Consider the following 21358-nt stretch of genomic DNA (forward strand, 5'->3'; position numbering starts at 1 on the left):
GTCTGCACAGTAATTAACTGTGTCTGAGCAATTAATCACAGTTTCATCTTCCCGCAATACAATTATCAGCAAATAAGCCTGCATTTATTGACACTAGTGTTTCTCTTAACATGGTTCATTTTAGAAGTTAAACAGGACTTTGGGTGTAATGACCATCAATACTGTATTTTACACCACATACTTGTGCTTTAAGGTGTCAAAGTAGCCCTGCTCTTCAATATCCAGCTAATTCATCTGGTTGCAGTCTCCCTCTGTTTATGCTTTTCACATTGAGCGTATTATGTTTACTTGGAGCTGTTACTCAGTATTTATCACACAGCAATTATTACAAGGAAAAACAGAGAGGAAATGACAATCTATGGAGATTCTGAAATGTTACAAGGGCAAGAAATACAGTGTCAACCAGTGAACCAATCACAGGGCTTGTTTTGACCTGTAGCTACATTTTGGAAGAGGTAAGAGCTATAGAAGACCTAAAGTGTAGGCAATTCAATGCAGAAGTATAAACCAGGCTTTGGATTTATTTTTTTTTTGGTATTCCATATTAGACAAACTTGTCCCAAAGTGCACATTTCTTTCTTATCCTGCTGGCCTACTGCAGACAACATCTGCATTGTTTTGTTGTGAAGTTCTTTAACTTTTAGCTCATAAATGTGTCAGGCTCCTCCAACACCTGCAGCATTTTTCAACGTAATTTCAGGCTCCAAATCTTCTCAATGATGCTACATTTGTTTTGACCCAACCATAAAAATAACTGTAAGCTATACACCTTTCCTCAGGCTAAACTCTCACTCCAGTTGTGTATGTGTGTGTGTGTGTGTGTGTGTGAGAATGTCTGTGTGTTTGTGTGTGCAGAGACAGAGACACAAAGGAAACTATTTCCTGTATTACTTTCCCGACAGTGACTGAGATCTGGCAGAGAAACTAGGAGCCAACATTATATGCGGGCTGCAACAGTGGATGTCAGAGTATAAACATGGCCGAGGTCGTTCTGCTTTGAACGTTGGCCTTTATGTCCGACACAGGAACGAAAGAGAAAAAACAACACAAGCTATAATCGCCTTGAAAAAAATAATAAGCATTCTCTGTGTGTGTCTTACAATAGAAGCCGTTCTCTGTGTTTATGGTAGGAGAGGACAGACTTACCGACTGACTGAACGGCTGACTGAATCTCTTTTTTCACTTAAACGAGAGAAAATCTGAACAATTCTTAGGAAAAAGTTAGATTTGAACTTTTTTTTTCCGTCCACACTTTGTCCTTAGTCTTTTATTGCAATTTATTTTTTTTCTATTATGCCCACCCTTGAGTTTGCTACTCCCTGACACTACAGAGCAGTTGGGTCATTTCACACATCAAGCACATCGCAAGCCCATAATTACAGATCATTTGCCCACAATGCTCCAGTCAATGAATGCTAATCAGTCCATGACCCCTTGCAGCTGATATTAAGGAGCAGCCCTCCGTATCATAGAAATCATTACATAAACCATCCAGAATGAAAACATCTGTTGTCTCGATTGATTTCTGGACGGGGGAAAAAAGTGCTCTGGATATTCTCATTATGCGTCTCAGAGGACCACTTTGGAGCTGGGAAGGCGCTACAGCTAAGCGTGTTCGCACATGACAGACAGGCAATATGGACAGTATTCCTCTGCTGCATGCATGAATGATGTCAGTCGTCTGTTTTATTTGGCAAAAAATAGGCTGGTTCAAACACCTGACAGTGCGCAACTCTCTTTTTGAAAACAAAAAAGGACAGTGCTATAAAGCATAACTGTACAGACAACAAGCATAGGCTAATTAAGTTATCATCTCTACTACGGTTAGGCCTGTCACGATAACAAATTTTGATAGACGATAATTTTCCAAAATATTATTGCTGATAAACAATATTATTGTCAATATTATTTTGATTTTTTTTTTCCCCATTTTTTCATTGATGTAATTATGATAAATGGGATAATAATGTGAGTACACCATATCCATACAGAGACCCTGGCTCTAAAGAAAAAACAAAACTCCCCAAAAAAATAAAACAATAAAAACTATAGCCTCAATAAAAGGGAGTTTAAACAGTTCCTGAATTGTTTGTAACATGTACTTTTTCCCAGTCAATCCGTACTGTCTGTCAAACATTTTTAACATTTCTGGCTTTCAACCGTATCGAAGGGCTGCATTTCTTTGCCAATGTAGCTGTCTTTGAGCGCCCACCATTTGGCGCTTTTATTTCTATTTACTTTGCAGACCAAAAGCCTCAGTAAGAGCGGATTGTCAAAGAACAAGGCTCTGCTGCACCTCCCCTTCTTCTTCTTCGTCGCCACTATTTTCAAACAAATGCGACATATCAGCTCGTTGGTGTTCATGAGCTCACACTTTGTTCATTCTGATAAAAAACAAAATATTCCCACACTGGGACTGTGGCAGGCGTCTTAAGAACCGTATCTTTTGTGCCATCACTCATATTAGTGTGTGTTTCCTCCTTACCCCTCAGGACGCTCGCTTCAGCTCTCTCCGTGTGTACGCGCGAGCAGCCCCGTCTTAACCCAAAGATCGCATTTTTGACAGATGCTCACTCCACTATAAATCCGCTAAATCCGCTATAGAACCTATGCACCCCGGTGTTAGGAAAGATAGACGTAGTGAACCATCTTCTCAATCTCCTGGTTTCAAAATGCCTCACTTTTCCCCTCCAAAATGAAACAATGAAATTCTGTCTCCAAAACTAAATGTTGTAATCAGACAGACACACATGAACACTTACTTCTCTGGCAGTGGTTCTGTGACCAGCAGCGCCCCCTGAAGTGTCCGTTAATGGTGTTCTGCGGGCAGATCGTCTGACCCTGGGCTGTACCAGGACACACATCTCCACACTCTCGATCATTCTTATTCGCCACAATGAAGTTGTCCTCCACCGAGTCCAGGATCTTGGACCAGTCAAGAGTGGCCAGGTAGCACAGGTCGGGGTTCTTCTCAATCCTCACAGCACCTCGAGTGATGTTCATGAGACTGTGGAGTCCCACCTCCTTCAGCTGCAGCATCTCATAAATCACCAGAGCATAGTTGAAGAAGAGGTTGTTTCCACGGATTACTGTCAGGTTGGGGAAGAGATCGCTGAGGGTCTCGAGGCCGTAGACCCTGAACAGCAGCACGTAGTCTGTCACTACTCTGAGCTTGGGGTAGCTGAGGCCTCGAAAGTCATCGGTCTTGGTCTTGAACATGAGCAGGATCTTCAGGTGGCCCTCAATGATGGTGCAGTTCTCCAACGACTGGAGGTTGGTCACATTGTTTCGGATGTCTTTGCTTTGGCAGACTGAAAAGAAAGAAATAGAGGTTGATAAGAGAAACAGCAATAACACCAATTATTGTGTGAGGATGGATGTAAGTCAGGAAATCTGATTTTTTCTTCTTGATATATGGAGGAACCTTTACTTCCCATGAGCAAACAGGCTGTCTTCTACTTACAAGGGTACTCAAAAATGGATGAGAATATCAGCAGATAAATCTTTTTCCTCTTTTAAGCCATGAAACTACCAGTAATCTGCACCAGGTAGTGCAGAGCTATTCAAGAAACAGAGCCTTGCCCTGTTTTGCTGTGAGTGGCTGATGAGCTCCTTTTTCTCCATCAGCCTGTCTTTCTCTCTCTTACAAACACAGACATGGTCTCACTCTCTCATTTCTCATTGGCCCTAATTGTTTCCCTCCACAGAGGGAATGACTGTAAGACTCTCTGATCTGAATGAAGCAGACATGAAGGGGTTAACACAAATGAAGCCTGGAAGCTTAATGCTTATTCGTGCCCATTCATACTCTTTTGCTGCTGCTGCTGCTGCTGCTGCTGCTGCTGCTGTACACTGGCAAATCCAAACACACTCATACTCACAGACATGCACATTTGGTCTAAGAGGAGCAAACACACACACTTGTTTTAACACACAAACACACAGTAAGTACAGAAGTGGTGAATTTCTAATGGGACAGTTTCTTTGAGAGATGAGCAGAGTGAAGACATGCTTCTGGTGTTGATGCCTATTTCCCATAATTCTCAACACTTAAAAATAAAAAAACAGGGAAAACTGCTGCCTCTCATTTTTGGGGGTGTTAAGATGGAAACACTACATCTATTATCGTCAGTAGAGCCCGACCGATTAATCTGATTAATCAGCCCGATCGATTAATCGGTCGGGCCAATTAATCGGGCCGATTATGCCTGACACCGATTAATCAACATCGGCCAAAATGTAGCCGATTATAAGAATTTTTGCTCCACGGAGATTCTGTCGCTCCTGCGTGTTGGGCTGCACACTGCCCAAGTGCCCGTCCCCTCCATCCACCATTATGTAATGTAAGACTATAGAACGGCGTTTTAACGTCGTGTTAGTTGCTTTTTTGAGAGATAAACAGAGATAAACAGTACTGTTATTTCACACGTCCACCATTATCCAATGGAAGACTATAATACGGCGTTTTAACATTGTGTAAGTTGCTCATTGTGTGTTTAGTTGGACTTTTTTTTCAACTTACTGTGTCTAAAGTTTGACTTCCTCAATTTAATAGTGTTCCGTCTCTGTCTTGAATCATATGGGTGTTATAATAATTTGTGTTCATATACAGTATATATCCTGTGTCTATCAATGAATTTATTATATATATCAGCCGATATATCAGATATCGGTCGATATATCGGATATCGGCTTTTTTTTGCCCCCAGTATCGGTATCGGCATCGGCCCTAAAAATCCCATATCAGTCGGGCTCTAATCGTCACCATATCAGAAGGCAACTTGGATGTAAAAAAGAGAAAATTTTGCACATTTACGAAGAGTCATCATGATTGAAGGTTGTCATTGGGCACGAGAGCGGGTCACTGACATTTTAGTGCTGTGGGTCTCATATGCATACGCAACTAGCCAGAGCAGGAGCTTTGGCTGATGACGTCAACATCCGGTTGTAAACAATAGCAGGTGTTGTCACATAGCGAAGCACAGTGTGTTGTATTTTGTTCCACAAAATTATTGAAGTTGTACTAAGGCTGGTTAACTCCACCATAAGGATGTGAAACAAACATGGGCATGTACTTCGTTAAAGTGCAGGGAAGGCCGAAGGCTCGTCCTATTAGCTCTGCTAACATTAGCCACAGTTAGCCAACCCACTGACACCATTCACTCACAGGCTTAGTGATTCTGGCCTCTAGACTTGTCGGCCGGTCTGAATTCTATTTTCCCTTTGAATTACAAGCAAATTAGTCATTGTGGAACATTCCTGTACAAGAACACAGACAATTACCACACCAATGTGATGTTTTCACACCCAGATTAACCAAATATATAAACAGGCTTTTCAGTCAACACCACGTCAAAGCAAGCTTAAGCTCCAGTGAACAGACTTGCCGAAAAGAGATTTACTGCTCAACACAGATGTTTGAACATGGTGTTAAATTTACAGTTGCATTTGCATTAATGCACCCAAAGTCAACACACCCTTGTTCATTCAGTAGATGGACTCATTTACATAATACAGTTGTACTGGCTAGACACATTCGCTTTGTTGTTTTTATGTTAAACTATGCATATAACTCAACTACACTGCCACCTGTGAAAGTAGACAACAGAAAAAAATGTATCTCTACAACATCCAAAAATTCTTTATTTAACTGCATGATAATCAGCAAACTAATCAGTCTCTTCATCATTTCCATCAAGTTATGCATAAATATCTCTGCATACATTATCAAAATACAGCTCTGGAAAACATTTAAAAACTACAAAAGCGTTAGGGAAGCATGATATTGGATTTTTGCCGATATCAGATATGCTGATATATCGAAACCCCTTTTGGCCAATACCGATACCGATACCGATAATCACAAGTTTGTTTGTTTTTTTCACTGTAAAGAAAGCTAAGTCTATCCTGTACTGGAATTTATATGTTACTCTTATTGTGACGGTCTTACTTGTTTAAGAAACACACATAAAACAAGACAAAAAACATTTGATTTTACCATAAATAAGAAATGTATTATTTTTTCAAACTCAAGACATTCAGTATTGAAATACAGAAAAATAATTTCTTTAGATCACATGGACTTTAAATGTACAATGCATTTTTAAACATAACCAAGTTGCATTTGATTATTTTAGAGCTACTGTAACAACCTGGTGACAGACACAGAGCTCTGCAGTGCAAATAAATGAAGTGCTACGTTTTATTTAAGGAGCTAATTTTTCAGATGGAAAATAATAATAATCCTAACCGAATAGCACCTTATCTGCTGTGCCTATTGGCAGAGATTTTCATCTCTACCGATACCGATAAACGTGTTTTTAAGCTTTTATCAGCCGATACCGATATTGTGCCGATAATATCGTGTATCCCTAAAAAGCGTTATGTTTTTCTTTGGACTGTGTTGGAGTAGAGTTAATATTTTGTTTCACTGTACATATGACTGCTCCAGAAAGGAGGATGCTGTTGTTTTATGCCGTGATCAATGCAACGTAAAATGCTCTTATCTATTCAACTTCAGAATACTGATGATTTTACTTAGGAAGGATTATGAAATCAGCATTTGACACAAAAATAAAACAGCCTGGTTTTGTTTGATGGCAGTTTATCTCCTAACTGGACTGCTGATTTTTTTTTTATGAATAACAAGTTTTATGTTGGAAAAGGCCAAAAAAGGCAAAACCAACTAAAAATGTTAACAGTAGTAATTCCATCCACGCTGTGGACACCTTGAGTCTATTGAGTTGTTGTTGCCCCCCTTCATTTCCCAGGTGTAAGCTACCCATTAACATCCCATTCTGTCAATGGTTAGCGAGACAAACATGTCAACAATCCAGGGACAAACTCCGACTAGCAGCATGTCAATAGAACTGTTCAAAAGACTTCTGATAATGGACGGGAGCCAATAAACTCTGTAATCACTGCACTGAAAAATAAAACAGAGTTGTGTGCTATGACAGCTCATTAAAAATGCAGGTTGAGTTATTTAGACATGGTTTTCTCTAAAGTGGAAAGGTTACTGAGAGATGTATCAGATTCTTGTGTCAGTGCCCTCAGAGTGCCCAAAAACATTTCATCGCCACTCCCTGCTTGACAAAATTGATAAGTAGTTCTGTGAATCCTAGCCCAAACTGGCTTCTTGACTTGGCTCTGCCTCTCTTGTCCTCTTCCTAACATCTCTCCACATACCTTTTTATCCTCTTTGATGCTCTGTTTTGGTATACATCCTAAACCAACTATTAAGCCTAACTAATGTGTTGTGGGTCTAGCATAATGAAACCATGGTAAAGGGAGCAACCGACTGCCAACCCCGGTGATATATTAGGGGCAGAGCATACGTGTTTGCATGAGGGTGTGGTATGATGGCTTTCTTCACTAAGAGCTTCTCCTTTTCATGGAACCACGAGTACTTTGTGCTTCACACGTGCTTTGAAAAACAAAAGGAAATTGTAAATCAGTCAAAAAGAACTTTCAATGTTTGTTTGCTGCTGACAGTCCATTGCACTCTTCGTAAAATAGGTTAGACAGCAAGGTGTAGGAACAAGGTTTAGTTTTCTTCACCTTTCCTCATTCTCCATTTGTGGAAATCACAACAATTCTGTTGACCCAAAAATAAAAAAGAGATGCAGCAGGGTTGTAATAAACTGTTTACCTGCATAGCCACTTCCATTTAAACTTAAAGGAAACAATCCTGAGACAATAGATTGAAAAGCAATCATTGAAAAGGAGTAGTAAACACTAGTGTGGACGTGGCCAAAGCTGGCTCAACTTTGCACACTTCCGCCTGCTGCCAGCCTTGCCAGCAGCCAAAAACAACTCATAAAATCGGACAATAAACCCATTCGAGCTGTTAAGCATCTGATCAGATAAACCGAAGTTTGAAACAGCTACTCGTTCACACACAGGCAGGTCACTCTGCCTTAGCCACACCCTCTTTATGAGACACACGAGGTGTCAGGAGTCAAAACACAAAAACACACTTCTTCCTGCACTGTGTAGCAGTTGGTGTTATTCCCAGTGATAACAGCAACCTTACACCTCTCTGCCCCTCCTGTCTTATCTCCTGGACACATCAAACAAGCCTACGGGCCACCCACTCACTGTCAGCCTGCAGCACTAACCGGATACCTATTGTGCAACACGACAACATAACAAACTGTGTTACGCAACAGCAACAGGGCCGGGGTGCAACTCACCTCTGCCCACAATAATCCTCAAGGCACACTGAGAGGACACACACATGACCTTTTCACATTTAAAGTGTTTTCCTCACTGGACGCACACATATGAGGTCTTTCTCCTCACTCAGCATGCTAACAGGCTAGCACATATGTCATGTCTCCTGATGGAGAAGCTCTATTGACACAAAAAAATGTTAGTGGGCCATGAGGGGGAAGCAGCAGACGGTGCTGCTGGGAGCTCGCTCCGCAAAATGGAGTCTTGTTTTCGACTGACAGGAACGAAAGGGAGAGGGAGGGAGGGGGTCATCGAGGGGCAGATGGGGAAGATGGGAGGAGAGGGAGGAGGAGGAGATAGAGTATGGGAGTGAGCGCCACTGTGTCTTTAAAATAATGAGCCATCTCCTCCCTCTCTCCACCCAAGTCTAAGAGAGGAGTAGAGGGGACACAGGAGAGGCAAAGAGCGGGAACAGAGCAGAAATTGAATCAGGGGAAAAAGGGTCTGTGAGGAAAGAGAGAGTGAAGAGGGGCTGAAAATGATGGGAGGAAGGGAGTTAGCAGGAGTGAAAGTGTAACCTGAGCCCAGGCAGGAACGCAGAGTGACGTAAGGGACCTACAGGACTGTTGGTGATCACATGCATGAATGGAGGGCCGCTATGGACCACTGTTACATGACAAGTAACAAGCACACACACAGGCACACACACACACACACACACACACAGGGGGCTGCTTCTACCTACTTGCCACAAACGCAACAATAAGCCAACAACAAAACAAACAAATTAAGCCTCTGACTGAATAAATAACTGAGACGCTTTACAAAAAGACACCTGCTGCACAATTTTCCATTTTTGTAATCTAGAAGAAAAGAAAAATCGTTCCACAGAGATGACTTACGTAAACAGACCCCACGTCAAAAAAAAAAACTGGTAGGCATTGTGTGGGAGGGGGTTCTGTTGGACAATGACCGTGACCCCTCTCTAGCCCTCCTCCCACCAAAAGGACCACCCATTAGCAGACAGCTTGGTGCTCTCCCTGGCTGTACAGGAGCTCTTAATTACAATAACAACCCAATCAGCCGCTAATGAGCCCGAGGGGGGTGAGAGATGGAGGGCTGAGGGTTGTATCAGAGCAGAGCGGTGAGAAAGGAATAACAGAGCGCAGACTGTCTGGAACGTACTGTACCATACTGTGTGGACCTCTATAGGAGAAATGTGGGCCATCCACCCGCCTTCCCTGTCTGTTTGACACTTAATTTGGCAGCAGGAATGAGAAAAGGAGGAGGAGAAGGAGGAGGGATGCATAGAGGGGTAGACAAACAGAAACAGCAGAGCACAAAGCTTCAAGTTGGAGAGAGGTGAATGAGTTCAAATTGACCTTCCATCAATAAAAAAGTAGACAATCTTGAAACCTAAATTTAAGAAAGAAAAAAACATCAGTTCTCCTCGTGGAAAAAAAAAAACAGTCTAGACATTTGTAGTGGAAGCTGCTTGAATAGTGATGAGGTCCTTTCACACATTTGCTGCAACAGTTAGTGAATAAATCACCCAAATATCAGGTTTTGCTGTTCACACAGATATTCCTCACCATGCCTGAGCTTTTTTTAATGTTATATCTGTTTTTTTTTTTCAACAATCCAATTGAGCAGTTGAGAGATAGATAAGATTGGGCCACATTTTATTAAATGAAAGAAAAAATGCTTTAGTCTCAAAAAAAAAAAAAAAAAAAAAAGTCAGTAAATATCAGAAAAGTCAGAACTATGGGCTGATAATTCAGGGTTCTGACTTTCTAGAATTCAGGGATTGCAGCCAAAATTCAGATTTAAATCTTTTTCGTTTTTCCTTAGTTTTCTGACTTTTTTGCCAGAAGTCTGACTTTATAGAGCTCTGAAATCAAGTCAGACTTCAAAGTGTCTTTCCATTAATAATGGCTTCAATCTCAAAATTCCAAGTTATTTTTGGCACAATCCCAATTTTAATCTCAAAAATCTGCCTTTTGGAATAAAAAAAAGCCAGATACTGTCAAAAATAAAAATCTGCCGTTAAAAATCATATAATGCTTTCATATGATAAAATTTACATATTTTCTAATATCTACTTCATGTTGGATTTTTATCTTCATTTAGGGATCATTCACATCTATCGGCCATGTGTTTCATTGTATTACAGATAGCTAAAAAGATAAGTTTAATATGTAATCCCATTACAGGTCAATGGAATAAGTATTGACACAGTTCCCTTTAGCTCCCTGCCATTTTAGCATGTCATCGCCAAATATGGAGCAGAATTAGCTCACAGAATAAGCTCCCCATATTTGCAGCACATAAGTGACATCATATGACCAGTGCAGCTGAGGTCATAGCAATGTAACGGCTATCTCTGACAGAAAGTGCCGTCTCCACTATTCAGTAAGCACCCACAGCTGCAGCATCCGTTATAGTGTAGCTACAATTTCAGACAGATTCTTCTCTTATTTTTAGAGTTGTGCTCCCTGCAGAGAATTTAATATGCATCAACTAACAGTAGCTGGCTGGCGGTGAGAAAGTGGATCACGGTGGCAGCTTTAGAGGGTGAGAGCGGAGCCCTCTGTGGCCCAGGGACCAGCCTGTTAATGCCACACGTTAGCTTAGCGTGAAACCAGACCTATCCAGCATGAAACCAGGTGACTGCTAACTCTGGACTGTGAGAAGTTTCCTCTCTCTGTCAGCTTAGGCGCACATTGCCTCTGATGAGGTGATCTGCTGATTATAGATTTGTCAACAGCTCCATTGCTGAACAAACCCCAGGAGAGAGAATATGTGGCTGCGGTGCCAAGTGGGCTGCCAGTGGAAAAATGCATTTGTTTGTTAATATAGCTGTGGAAAGTCCTGAGAAGTAAAGCCAGCTCCCTGAGCGCCCACTGCCAAGCTGTGGCTTCTACAGTGAAAAATGATGCTGAGAAATTGCATGAGAGGCATTTTGATTAACATGTACCAACTTGTACCTCCAAAACAAAGAGAGTAGAGGACCGAAATAACAGTACGTGAGCCAAGAGGAGGTGGAGAGGGGAGGTTAGCTTCAAGAGTGGAAAGAAGCTCATCGTGCACTTTAATTGAACCACACAGGAAAAACTTTTTAAAGTATCCTGTTAAGCGGCACAAGGGGTGAGCAGTCCAGCCAACATGCATCGTGACAGACTTATCTGTCCACATTTGAGGACATCAGATAAAGGTTGGAGGGGAGGGGAGGCTTGGGAAAGGAGGGGATGAAGCAGAGTAAAGGAGTGTGTGGGTTGGAGCACCTGTTCCTCCATTGCCTCAGCCTCCCATTGAGGAGCATGGCAAGGGGAGCCGGCCTAGTCCTATTTATACACAACGCTGGGTCCCGTTACAGCTGTGGCACCGGGCCAGGCTGTGGCAGATTGAAGCGGGTAGAAAAGAGCAACATGCAGGCCCTGAGCTGTCAGATGGCTGGCCAAGAGAGGAGAGAGAAGGCCTAAATCAGATCACACTGGTGACTTTGGCTCGCCTTGTTTTGCTCTCCCTTCCGGCACTGGCAAAGGAGAGAGAAAGAAATGAAAGGAGGCGGGAAGGATAGGTGCAGACAGAGGGAGACAAAGAGACAAAATATAAACAGAGAAAGAATGAGGAAGAGAAAAAAAGTGTAGTGGGGGCAAACAAGGTGCCGGGTCACTGTCGCTTGTTTTTAAGAACAATGACTCACTATTTTTTACTCCCACTGAGCTTTGTTCGACCTTGGACTCAAGGCTGCGGGGAGGGAGGTGAGGAAAAAGAGGGCAGGAGAAACAGGAGCAGAATGCACACTGACGGCACAGTTGGACATCTGGTTAGAGTGACAGTGTACCTGACAAGAAGTGATCCCTTGAGTCTTTGTCCACCAACCCAAACACCAAATATCCACTGTGACGGTATGTGTAGTCTGACAGTGAAACATTTCTCATGTTTATCTCTCATGCAGGAATGATTTGAAACAAGATGACACACATTTTCAAGGCCTCGTAGCCACTCTGCAACTTTTAAAAAGTGGTTAAACTTTTTAAAGATTTCTGAGACTATCTGAACACGTTTTAAACTCTTTCTTCATTGCCCCACAATAGCGTTCTCAATATCCTCATTTTAGGCCATTCTGAAGATCTCCTTGAAACGCTCTGTTTCGAGGATGACCTCCAGTAACCTCGCAACGTCACAGCCCTTTTTGCTCTGATTGGTCAGTTCTATCAGAGGGGCGGAGGGGGTAGAGCCAGGGGGCGGTTTTTGCAGCATGGCAGTATTTACAAAATCGCCACATTGAATGGAGCAGACCGAGCGAGTTTGCTGTTTGCCAAAACTTCACTGTAAGGCATTGATAGCACTAATAAAATGGCAGAGTGTAGGATACGTCCTTTTGTATTGGACCCTGAGTCAGACCTGGACGGTTCTGCAGCTCAGGAGGAAGAAAATCCACCTCGACACAGATCATCTCAGGACGCTTCAGTGTGGTGAGTCAAACCGGTACTGTAACATGTATATTTTATACGTTTATACTCGGCTCTTGGTGGGTGTATCCCTCGGTGCCGGTTGTGTGACTAACTGACATCACAGAGGAGGAGCTGCTTTATCAGATTACTCCAATAAAAAGAAAGGATCCTCCTGTCGTCATGAAGGTGGAAATCTCGAAGCCAAATGGCAATGACCTATTTTCAGAGGCATCAAATCTCGTTCTAGGATATCAGAAAAAATACAATATCTCATTTTTTGAAAATTCGGGGGGTGAAAGGTCTTGTTTTCAAATTTATCATTTTATATTTAAGTATTAAATCCCAGATCAGCATGATATGTCCCCTTCAACTAAAGAAGTGATTCACAGAAATTCTAGCTGTGGATCAATTTGCACCCATGACTAGGAAAATAATTGGACAGCTGGTAACACACAAGCCTCAAAAAAAAAAAAAAAAAAATCTGAAAAATTCTGGCCCCGCCTTACAAACAGCTAAACCAGGTGGTGCGCTCAAAACAAATAATAAAAGCATGTTGGGGGGAGCAGCATTCCTGACATAGTCTAAACATTTGGGAACAGACAGAAGACTATGAAACAGGAGCAGGTAATCAACTGCAGGCTGGACTGTGCCAAAGATATAGAGTAAGACAGACGTTAAGACACACACACACATGCATACACAGGGAAAGAAAGGGAGAGAACACCACACTCACATACAGAATGACTAATACTAAAAACATCTGATGTTCCTTTTCATCTTCCCACGTTTGCGAGTGGAGCACGGTGCAGCGTCTTGGTGTGGTAAGCCTTGGCCTGAGCAGGGAGGCAGTCGGGGCTTGGTTCCCCTGCTTGAACTGCAGCCACACGGCAGCAGCTGCAGGGCCCGGCCCCACCAACTCTCCGACCCACAAACCAGAGATTTACACACAAGGCAGAACCAGCTACGCCTGCCTGATGGCTCTGGCTTCTTCCACCCTATGCGACTCTCTTTCTGCCTTCAAATCTGCCTGACATTGCCCATTTGGTCAATGAGGCTACACTCTCAATCCTGAGCTGCTAAGAGGGATAGCTGTGAACAGCTCACTGCTCGGGCATGGCCAACACTATCTTATGACACTCTAAAGTTGTACCCTCAGGTTAAGGAAGTTTGGAGCTTCAGTAGAGGTAGTGAGCTCATCCCAAACATGGTAAATCCCACTGATTTCTCTGGATTACTGCGAAGCTGCCAACTCTGAGCGGCAGCTGAAACCAACATTTCATGCACATAAAGAATACTGCAGAGAGAAGATAATTTGATTGTAATTGCCTTGACATGAGGCAGCAACTGTTTGTATGTGAGTAAATGTATGAATGTCTACATGTGACATTCAGAGGAACAAGCAAAAAAGACAGAAAAAATGCCTAATTTGAGCAATCAAGAACGCAGAGGTACGAGAGCAAACAGAGAGGAAGAAAAAGGGGGAATAGAGTGGGTGAGTTGACAAACCAAGATGGAAAAGAGGGAGAGGCAGAGGGGAGGCTGGAGGGATGGAGAGCAGAGGGGCCAGGCCACTTTAATGGCCCGTTTGTCTGCACTGTTAGACTTCCAGCTCTCACTGGTTGCTGCAGGAAAACCACACACATACAGACGCACACATACATTCTGCCTCTCTGTTTCCTTCTTCCATATCTCTTCCTCCCTTTACCTTTTCCATTGCTCAGGCCTGTTCACATAACCTCAGTCCCTCCTTCTAATTTAAGATGCATTAAAAGGCCAAATCCAGACTGAATTTAACTTTGAATAAATCTAGAAACCAACAAAGAGGTGGAACTGAGGTGGATTCAAGTGCTGATCGCCTATTCTGAGAAATTAAACCAGACCACCAAATACTGCAGTTCCTTGTGCGGCCACCTGATGCTGCCTTGAAATAACAAGGAAACTCCACTAACATGCACATTAAGGCCCCGTTTACATGACGCCTAAAACGGTCAATTCCGCAAACATTTCGTTGCGTTTTGGCCTTCCGTTTAGATAAGACCACGTTGCATTTTCAGTGAAAACGCAAACTTTTGAAAACGCTCCCCAGAGTAGAAAGATCTGAATCCGCTCCTCCATCCAGCCTCGTGTAAACACAGAGCAGAGCATTTCAGGGTGACACGCTGACGTCACCGCATGCGCACTCGCAGTTTCAGGTGAAGGCTGCGCGCGCAGCCACATTCCCAGTTGAGCCATTCTGGTCCAGTAGGTGGCGGTAATGCGCGTCACTGTTAGATTGCCAACCGTCTCACACAACAAAACGGCAGAAAAAGAAAGAACAACCACAACAATGATGGCGGATTTCTGAGCAACATACTTGCTGCTTACTGTCCTGGGTTTGTTACATCGCCAACTACTGGCCTGGCATGGCCACTACATCGCTGTGACTTGTCCTCCTGGAGTCGTATGAACAGGGATCGTTTTCACGCCGTCCTCATGTAAACGCAGGTGGCTTTTGGAAACGCAAAGGAAGAATGTTTGCGGGAGTCTCGGTGTAAACGGGGCCTTAAGTACCTATTGTTAGTACTTTGGACAAGAGGGAATATTTAAGGAGGGTGGCTTTTGGTTCCACCTCTTTGTCTTTCTCTAGGTTGACCAAAAGTTAAGTTGAGTCAGCACCAATATGGCAACTGCCACCAATAGGCTTTAAAACCCAGTCCATCTCTGGGAGGTCAGTCAAAGCAGCCGATGACCTTATTTTACAGATTCTTGTACAACTCTTAGGATTAATATAATCAAGACAAAGCCGTATAAGCTTTCGCCCATCGTTCAAGGTGCAGGAATGCAAAAATCGTCTTGACAGACCAAAACTGTATTTTGTATGAGGATGTAAACGTCCGTAACTTCCTGTAAAAATTACCATGTTTACCCAGCTTTTCATGGGCTACCTTGTATTTTTGAGCCAGTCTTTACTGGACATTCAAAGAGCTGCAACACCTACAGTTCTGATACCTATATTGGCATTGTGTTTCAACACTAGTAACTGCCACTTGATCTTATCTTGCACCTTAGATTGGTGCAAGGCAACCGAACCAACACTCAACACAGGAAACCTGCATTGCTCACCTCTGTTTGTAAATAGCTAATTAGCTGCTAAGCTGCATTACAAGCTACAAGAAATGATTCATAAACTTTTCTATTTGTAGAAATCCATTTCCATACTTCAACCTTTTTTGACTGTTGACTGTTTTTTGATGTTATCCATAACTGTTCCTTGAGCGTTTTCTTCATGAACTTGTTTGTTTTTTCTTGGTCCCACAAAAACCCTTCGCAGATTTTCAGACATCTTCAACTGCTGCCCTCCTCTGTTAGTTTTTCCGTTAAGGATATCCAGGAGCATGCTAGGTATGGCATGGGAGGAATACTGACGTCACGTTAACGTTCATCAGGGCCCCCCGGCCAACAAATCACTGGCTGTTACCTCGCCTCTGACAGACAGGTCCCTGGAATGGAGGGTCTGTGGCCACAGCGGTATTGTAAAATGACTTCCATTTATTACGTTGTCATTTAACAGCAAGGCATGATTCAATATGAGCTCCCTTTAACTGTAAATGAATTAGGAATGCTTGAAGCAGGCTCTTAAACTACTGTGGCTGAAAGCTCCTGATCTCTGAGTCCCTTTTCACTCCGCCTTGGCTGGGATCCTTCCACTGTTTTCCCCTTTTACTCCATGCTGTCCTGAAGTGTCTGTTTTCTTCCCTTCTTCAACAGCATGATGCGTACTGACTAGTTCAAGTCTGCCACAGCGGTAAAAGGCACGTGATACACCTACCCCCATATTTACTTAAAAATATACTTTGTAATCAAATATCCTCAGCCACTTCAAAAAGTCTGACCTGATTGCTTCAAAGCTTAATATGTTTCTACTCTAAACGCTTTACCTTAATATAGATTTAATTCATCTGAAAAAAAAAAAACATTTAAGAATCATCCTATTTGAGAGCTTAACATCCAAAGTCCATGTTTTAGTAATTTGTCTCCTCTTTTTAGATCCAAAATCACATAATCATCTGAAACTACAACAACTTCTTCCGTGTGCTGATCTATGACACATTAAAGCAAAGACTTGTTTATAATAAAATTGTCCCATAAGATTCTGAGGGAATAGAGGCTGTGATTGTGTTAATTCAAAGTTATTTGAACCAAACATTTTGCAGCGGTTTCAAAAACAAAGCTTAAGAAACAGAACAGGTATGTTCTAGAGGTGTCCCAGCCTGATATTGATATCGGATATTGGTCCGATATCAGCAAAAAACAAGTATCGGTATTGTATCGGAATGCATCTAAAATCTCTGATATAAGCACTTTGATATAAGCAGTTTCTGTTACCCATTGGTTAATAATAAATGGGTCCGTTTTTCCTCATACCTACTGTTGCTGACTACTGTTCTTTGTTTGAATAATATCACTTAATCAAGCCTTTTCTAACATGACAGACATACTACAAAATAAGTAATAAAAGTATGCATGTTTAATGCTGATATCGTATCGGATTAATATCGGTATCGGCCAATACTCAATGCTGCAGTATCGGTATCATATCGTAAGTGAAAATGTAATATCGGGACATCCCTAGTATGTTCATCATAGCTTGTATCACTGAAAAAGTTCAAATGAAGGCTACTTGTTGAGAAAAAAGACTGCTCATATGTTAAAAAAAAGTCTCACTGTCCACCACATAAATTATCCTCTAGTTCTTAATCTGTTCCCTGTCCTCAAAGAAAACTCTAATTTACAACACCATAGCCTCAACAGTCACTAAATTTAAATTAGAATCACTTTTTCTAAATGAATATCCCACTTTCTGTCTCCAGCCATTAGAAACGCACAGATAACTTCAATGTGAGCTGAATGCAGACAGAATAGAGGTGTATTTAGACAGGAGGTGGGGAGAGCAATGTTAGCCTACTGCCAGCACAGCTAGTGCTGTCACCATAGTAACCCATCTCAGGCAAGTTCATCAGGACAAAAACAGACCCCCCACTCAGAATCACACACACCATCACTGTACACATACAAGCGGGAGTACTCATAAAAGGACACACACACCATCACACACACCATCACACACACACAGGCAGACGCAGCGTAACAAACACAAGCACAATCAAAAACGTCCATGTGACCGGCTGCTGTTGTTCACATCGTGCAGGTGTACGTGTGCTAAATATCACTTCAGCTCAGCTGGAGCGAGCAGGCCTCATAAGAGAGGAGAAAACACAAAAACAACGAGGGAGAAAGAGAGATAGCAAGGGAGAGTGAGCAATAGAGAGGGAGAGGTGTCAAATAGATGGAGTTCACACCTTTAAGAGGTTTGAAAGTGGAGGCTTTCCCGATACATAGAGAGCAGAGCAGGATTATGTGTGTGTGTGCTTGTGTGTGTAGAGGACAGGTCTGCGGGCTGTGCGCATCTGCAGTGTGAAAGAAAAACAAATCAGCGGATGAGAGTGAACCCTCTTACCCCTGAACGTAAAAGCGAATGGAGGGAGGGGAAAGGAGAGTAAGAGCCAAGGCTATGAAGGAGAGGGAGAGATACGTACTGCCAGGAGTAAAAAAGTATGGACACCAGAGACATAGAGGAAAAGTTCTGCCCATTCCCTCCTTACAAAGCTATAATTGTGTCACTTGTTGCTCTATAAAAAAATGCTCACGAGATTTTAGCCAAGATTTTTTAAATGCAACTGTGCACAGAATGCCTAAATTTACATGATTGCAAATGCAAAGGTCAACAGCTGCCTTGTTCTCCTAAAACATAATGTGTGAATCAACTTGACATTTGTCATAACCTATTACCCATGACTGATTTTTACACATTATATTTATCATCTGGAACCATAGTTTCTTGAATTTATACCTCAAATCCATCTGTTCCCATCCAAAATGCCAGTACGCAAAGAGTCTGTGTGTGCGTGCGTGTGTGTGTGTGTGTGTAATTAACTACTTGGAGACTGACCTGGCAGTGTGTCAAATGGCCACTTCTCAGTCATATGACAGTCCTCAAAATAAATTTAACCCATCAGGCTCAGTTACACAGCCGCTCAACAAACTCTTGCACACTCTCACACACACATCTATTGCCGTTACACACTTGAACACATGATAGAGCCACAGAGAGGGAGGCATTTGAACTAGGTTTTGCGCTTGTAGTGCTGTGCAATCAATCAGACACCCTGAAAGTTTCTGCCTCCCTGTTAAAACTAAAATTCGATCTGTTGTAACTCTGCATGCAGGGGAATGTCATAGAAAAAAGAGGTGTTTTTTTCTATGGGAATGATATTAGCAGGATATCTGTTAACAAGGCAGGATGAATAAATTTAAATGATAGACAATCAAAATCTGTGTTTTTTGTGTTTATTTTTACAGTACAACACAAATAAATTCACTGAAACGCTAAGCCTTCACTGCACAGCTGGGGCATTTAAGCCTGTCTGTCTCTCTTATGTTTTTTGTTAAATTACTACCTATAATGAAAATAATCAAATGAATCCCAGAAAAAAAGCTACTCTTGTCACTGTAAATAAAATTCAGTTCACTCATATTCCACAGAACTGGTATGACAGGAAGCTGTTTCTTAAACATACATATAACAGTATGAACTTTTGCCAGTGACATCATAGCTGTGTTAAACCAGAGAGGCCACTCTGACACAGTGAGAGGAGGATAAGTATCCAACAGAGGTGAGCACGTTGACGGCACAAAGTGTGACCTCCAAATTATGGCATGGTGTGTAACCACAGGAGCTCAGATACAAATTCCCATGATGTGAGATAAACCATTCGGTCCTTCTTTCATACTAATGTAGATACATCTGGAAACACTGCTTGGGTTTTCTGTTTACAAAGAAGGTCTGGATGCCTGAACAACAGAATAACACATATATCTCTTGAGTTGGGCAACAGCCAAAAGACAATTGCGTCATCTCTACTAAAGACATTGGCCGACCAATGTTTTATCAGTTGTTCACCAAGGAAGGGTAACAGAAAATAAACACACGGGTTTGATTTGGATGCAGGTTATAGCACAGTACAGATACTCTTTGCTTTCCCTCTCTGAATTTTTTACATGTTTGTCAGTTTCAACCTCATTATGTTTGGTTCAGTGATAAGTTTTGCCCCTCAAATATTCAGGACATCAAGGTTTCTGTGGATCTAAGGCTAAATAGATTGATAGTCAAATTTACTTCCAGGCACATGTGGCTCTGCCTGCAAAAGGCTCCAAAGAAGAACCCTGTGCTCATCCATGTATTAAGCGTAATTTGGATTTTCTTGTGTGAAGTCACCAAATGTTAAAATAGGGCAGATCCAAACAGCAACAAGGACTATCAAAATCAGATTGTTGCAGCATGGCGTAACGGCACTCTCTGTGAGTTTGTGTGTGTGTTATCCCAGCACCCCCCCCATACATCCCCTCCCAACTAAACCACATTTCTGTGCAGTGAGCAGACGTTTACATAAACAGTTCTCTATCTAGGAATGGGAGTCAGAGGGGAAGGCACTGACTAGGATCCAGCTTTCTGTGTCTTAACTGTGAGGACTGGTGCACTGTTTTCTGAAATGATACTGTGTTGAACTGAAAACAAGAAACATGGTCAGATATTTGGACACTACATCATCTGAACACAAAAAATATGCCATTTGTCATAATACAGGTTATCTGTGAGTATATCTGTGATTTTAAATGCAAAATCAACCTTGCTTTTGTAATATTAACCCTTTATGTAAAGACCTCCTATCGTCAATAACTGGCACACATCAGTTTGGACAAAAATCTCTGAGATTTTAAGGGTTGACCAGTTCTTTACAGTCACAAATATACATTTAACCAAAGACTTTACTAGCATATGACTGTTAACTCATTAACTTTTAAATACTTTTCATAAAAGTCTCATTTTCCTTTCTTTGTTTAAAAGTTTTTGCTTAACTCAAACTGCTGGTTTTACCACTAGACATTGATATCAACACATCAGGATATTGGTAGACATTCGCAGACTAGAGTGACTCTGCTCAACAATGTTTCTTAAACTCATAAATGGTTATGTACTTTAACAAACTGTAGCTAGCATGAACACTTCCTGATTTTAAGAACACTTTAGAAATACAGTAAGCAATTGGTTCATTAATTATCTAAATGTGGGTTTGGTCAAAAGGCCCACCCAGGGCAAAGGGATAACAAGAGGACCCCCTTTTAGGTCTTCTGCTTTAGTACACACTGTTCTCATGCATGACCAGCTCCTCTAGACACACACACACACACACACAGATACACAGAAAACATACATTGCCCGGAAGTGGGCAGGTCACGAGCTGAGAGATGAGATCCTGCAGACAGCACAGGGTGGCTAAGGTGCATACTGAAATACATGTACACACACACACACACACACACACACACATACAAGCACCTACATGGTGGCCCACTTCAAACACATTCCACAGCATGCACAGCATTGTCGGGAAATGCCACTGTGCACTTTGCTAAAGACAGCCTGAGTATCCAAGAGGACTACAAACAAACACAAAGATGAAGGCAACTCCTTTTCCTCTGAATTTACAAATCAACAGATTACTCCATCAGTAAAGTCAGAAAAATAACCAATTAACTTTTATTTGTGAGTGAGGACAAGATCCTGAGTCATTTAACCTAAGACATCAGATTGGGAGATACTTTAGGCATGGCAGTCTGTCTGA

At 42.0% G+C, this 21358-nt stretch overlaps 1 protein-coding gene across 1 annotated transcript in view; it reads right to left on the reverse strand.

Annotated features, from left to right (window-relative positions):
* Positions 1-21358, reverse strand: part of insrb (insulin receptor b) — an 85987-nt gene that overhangs the window by 60999 nt on the left and 3630 nt on the right. Inside the window, exon 2 of the mRNA XM_074668581.1 lies at positions 2763-3311. Coding sequence (XP_074524682.1) covers positions 2763-3311 — 549 coding nt within the window. The remainder of the gene's footprint in view (positions 1-2762; positions 3312-21358) is intronic.

Source organism: Halichoeres trimaculatus, unplaced genomic scaffold, assembly GCF_033239565.1.
Source record: "Halichoeres trimaculatus isolate MK-OKI-2021-1 unplaced genomic scaffold, fHalTri1.1 fHalTri1_scaffold_4, whole genome shotgun sequence".
Taxonomy (NCBI): Eukaryota; Metazoa; Chordata; class Actinopteri; order Labriformes; family Labridae; genus Halichoeres; species Halichoeres trimaculatus.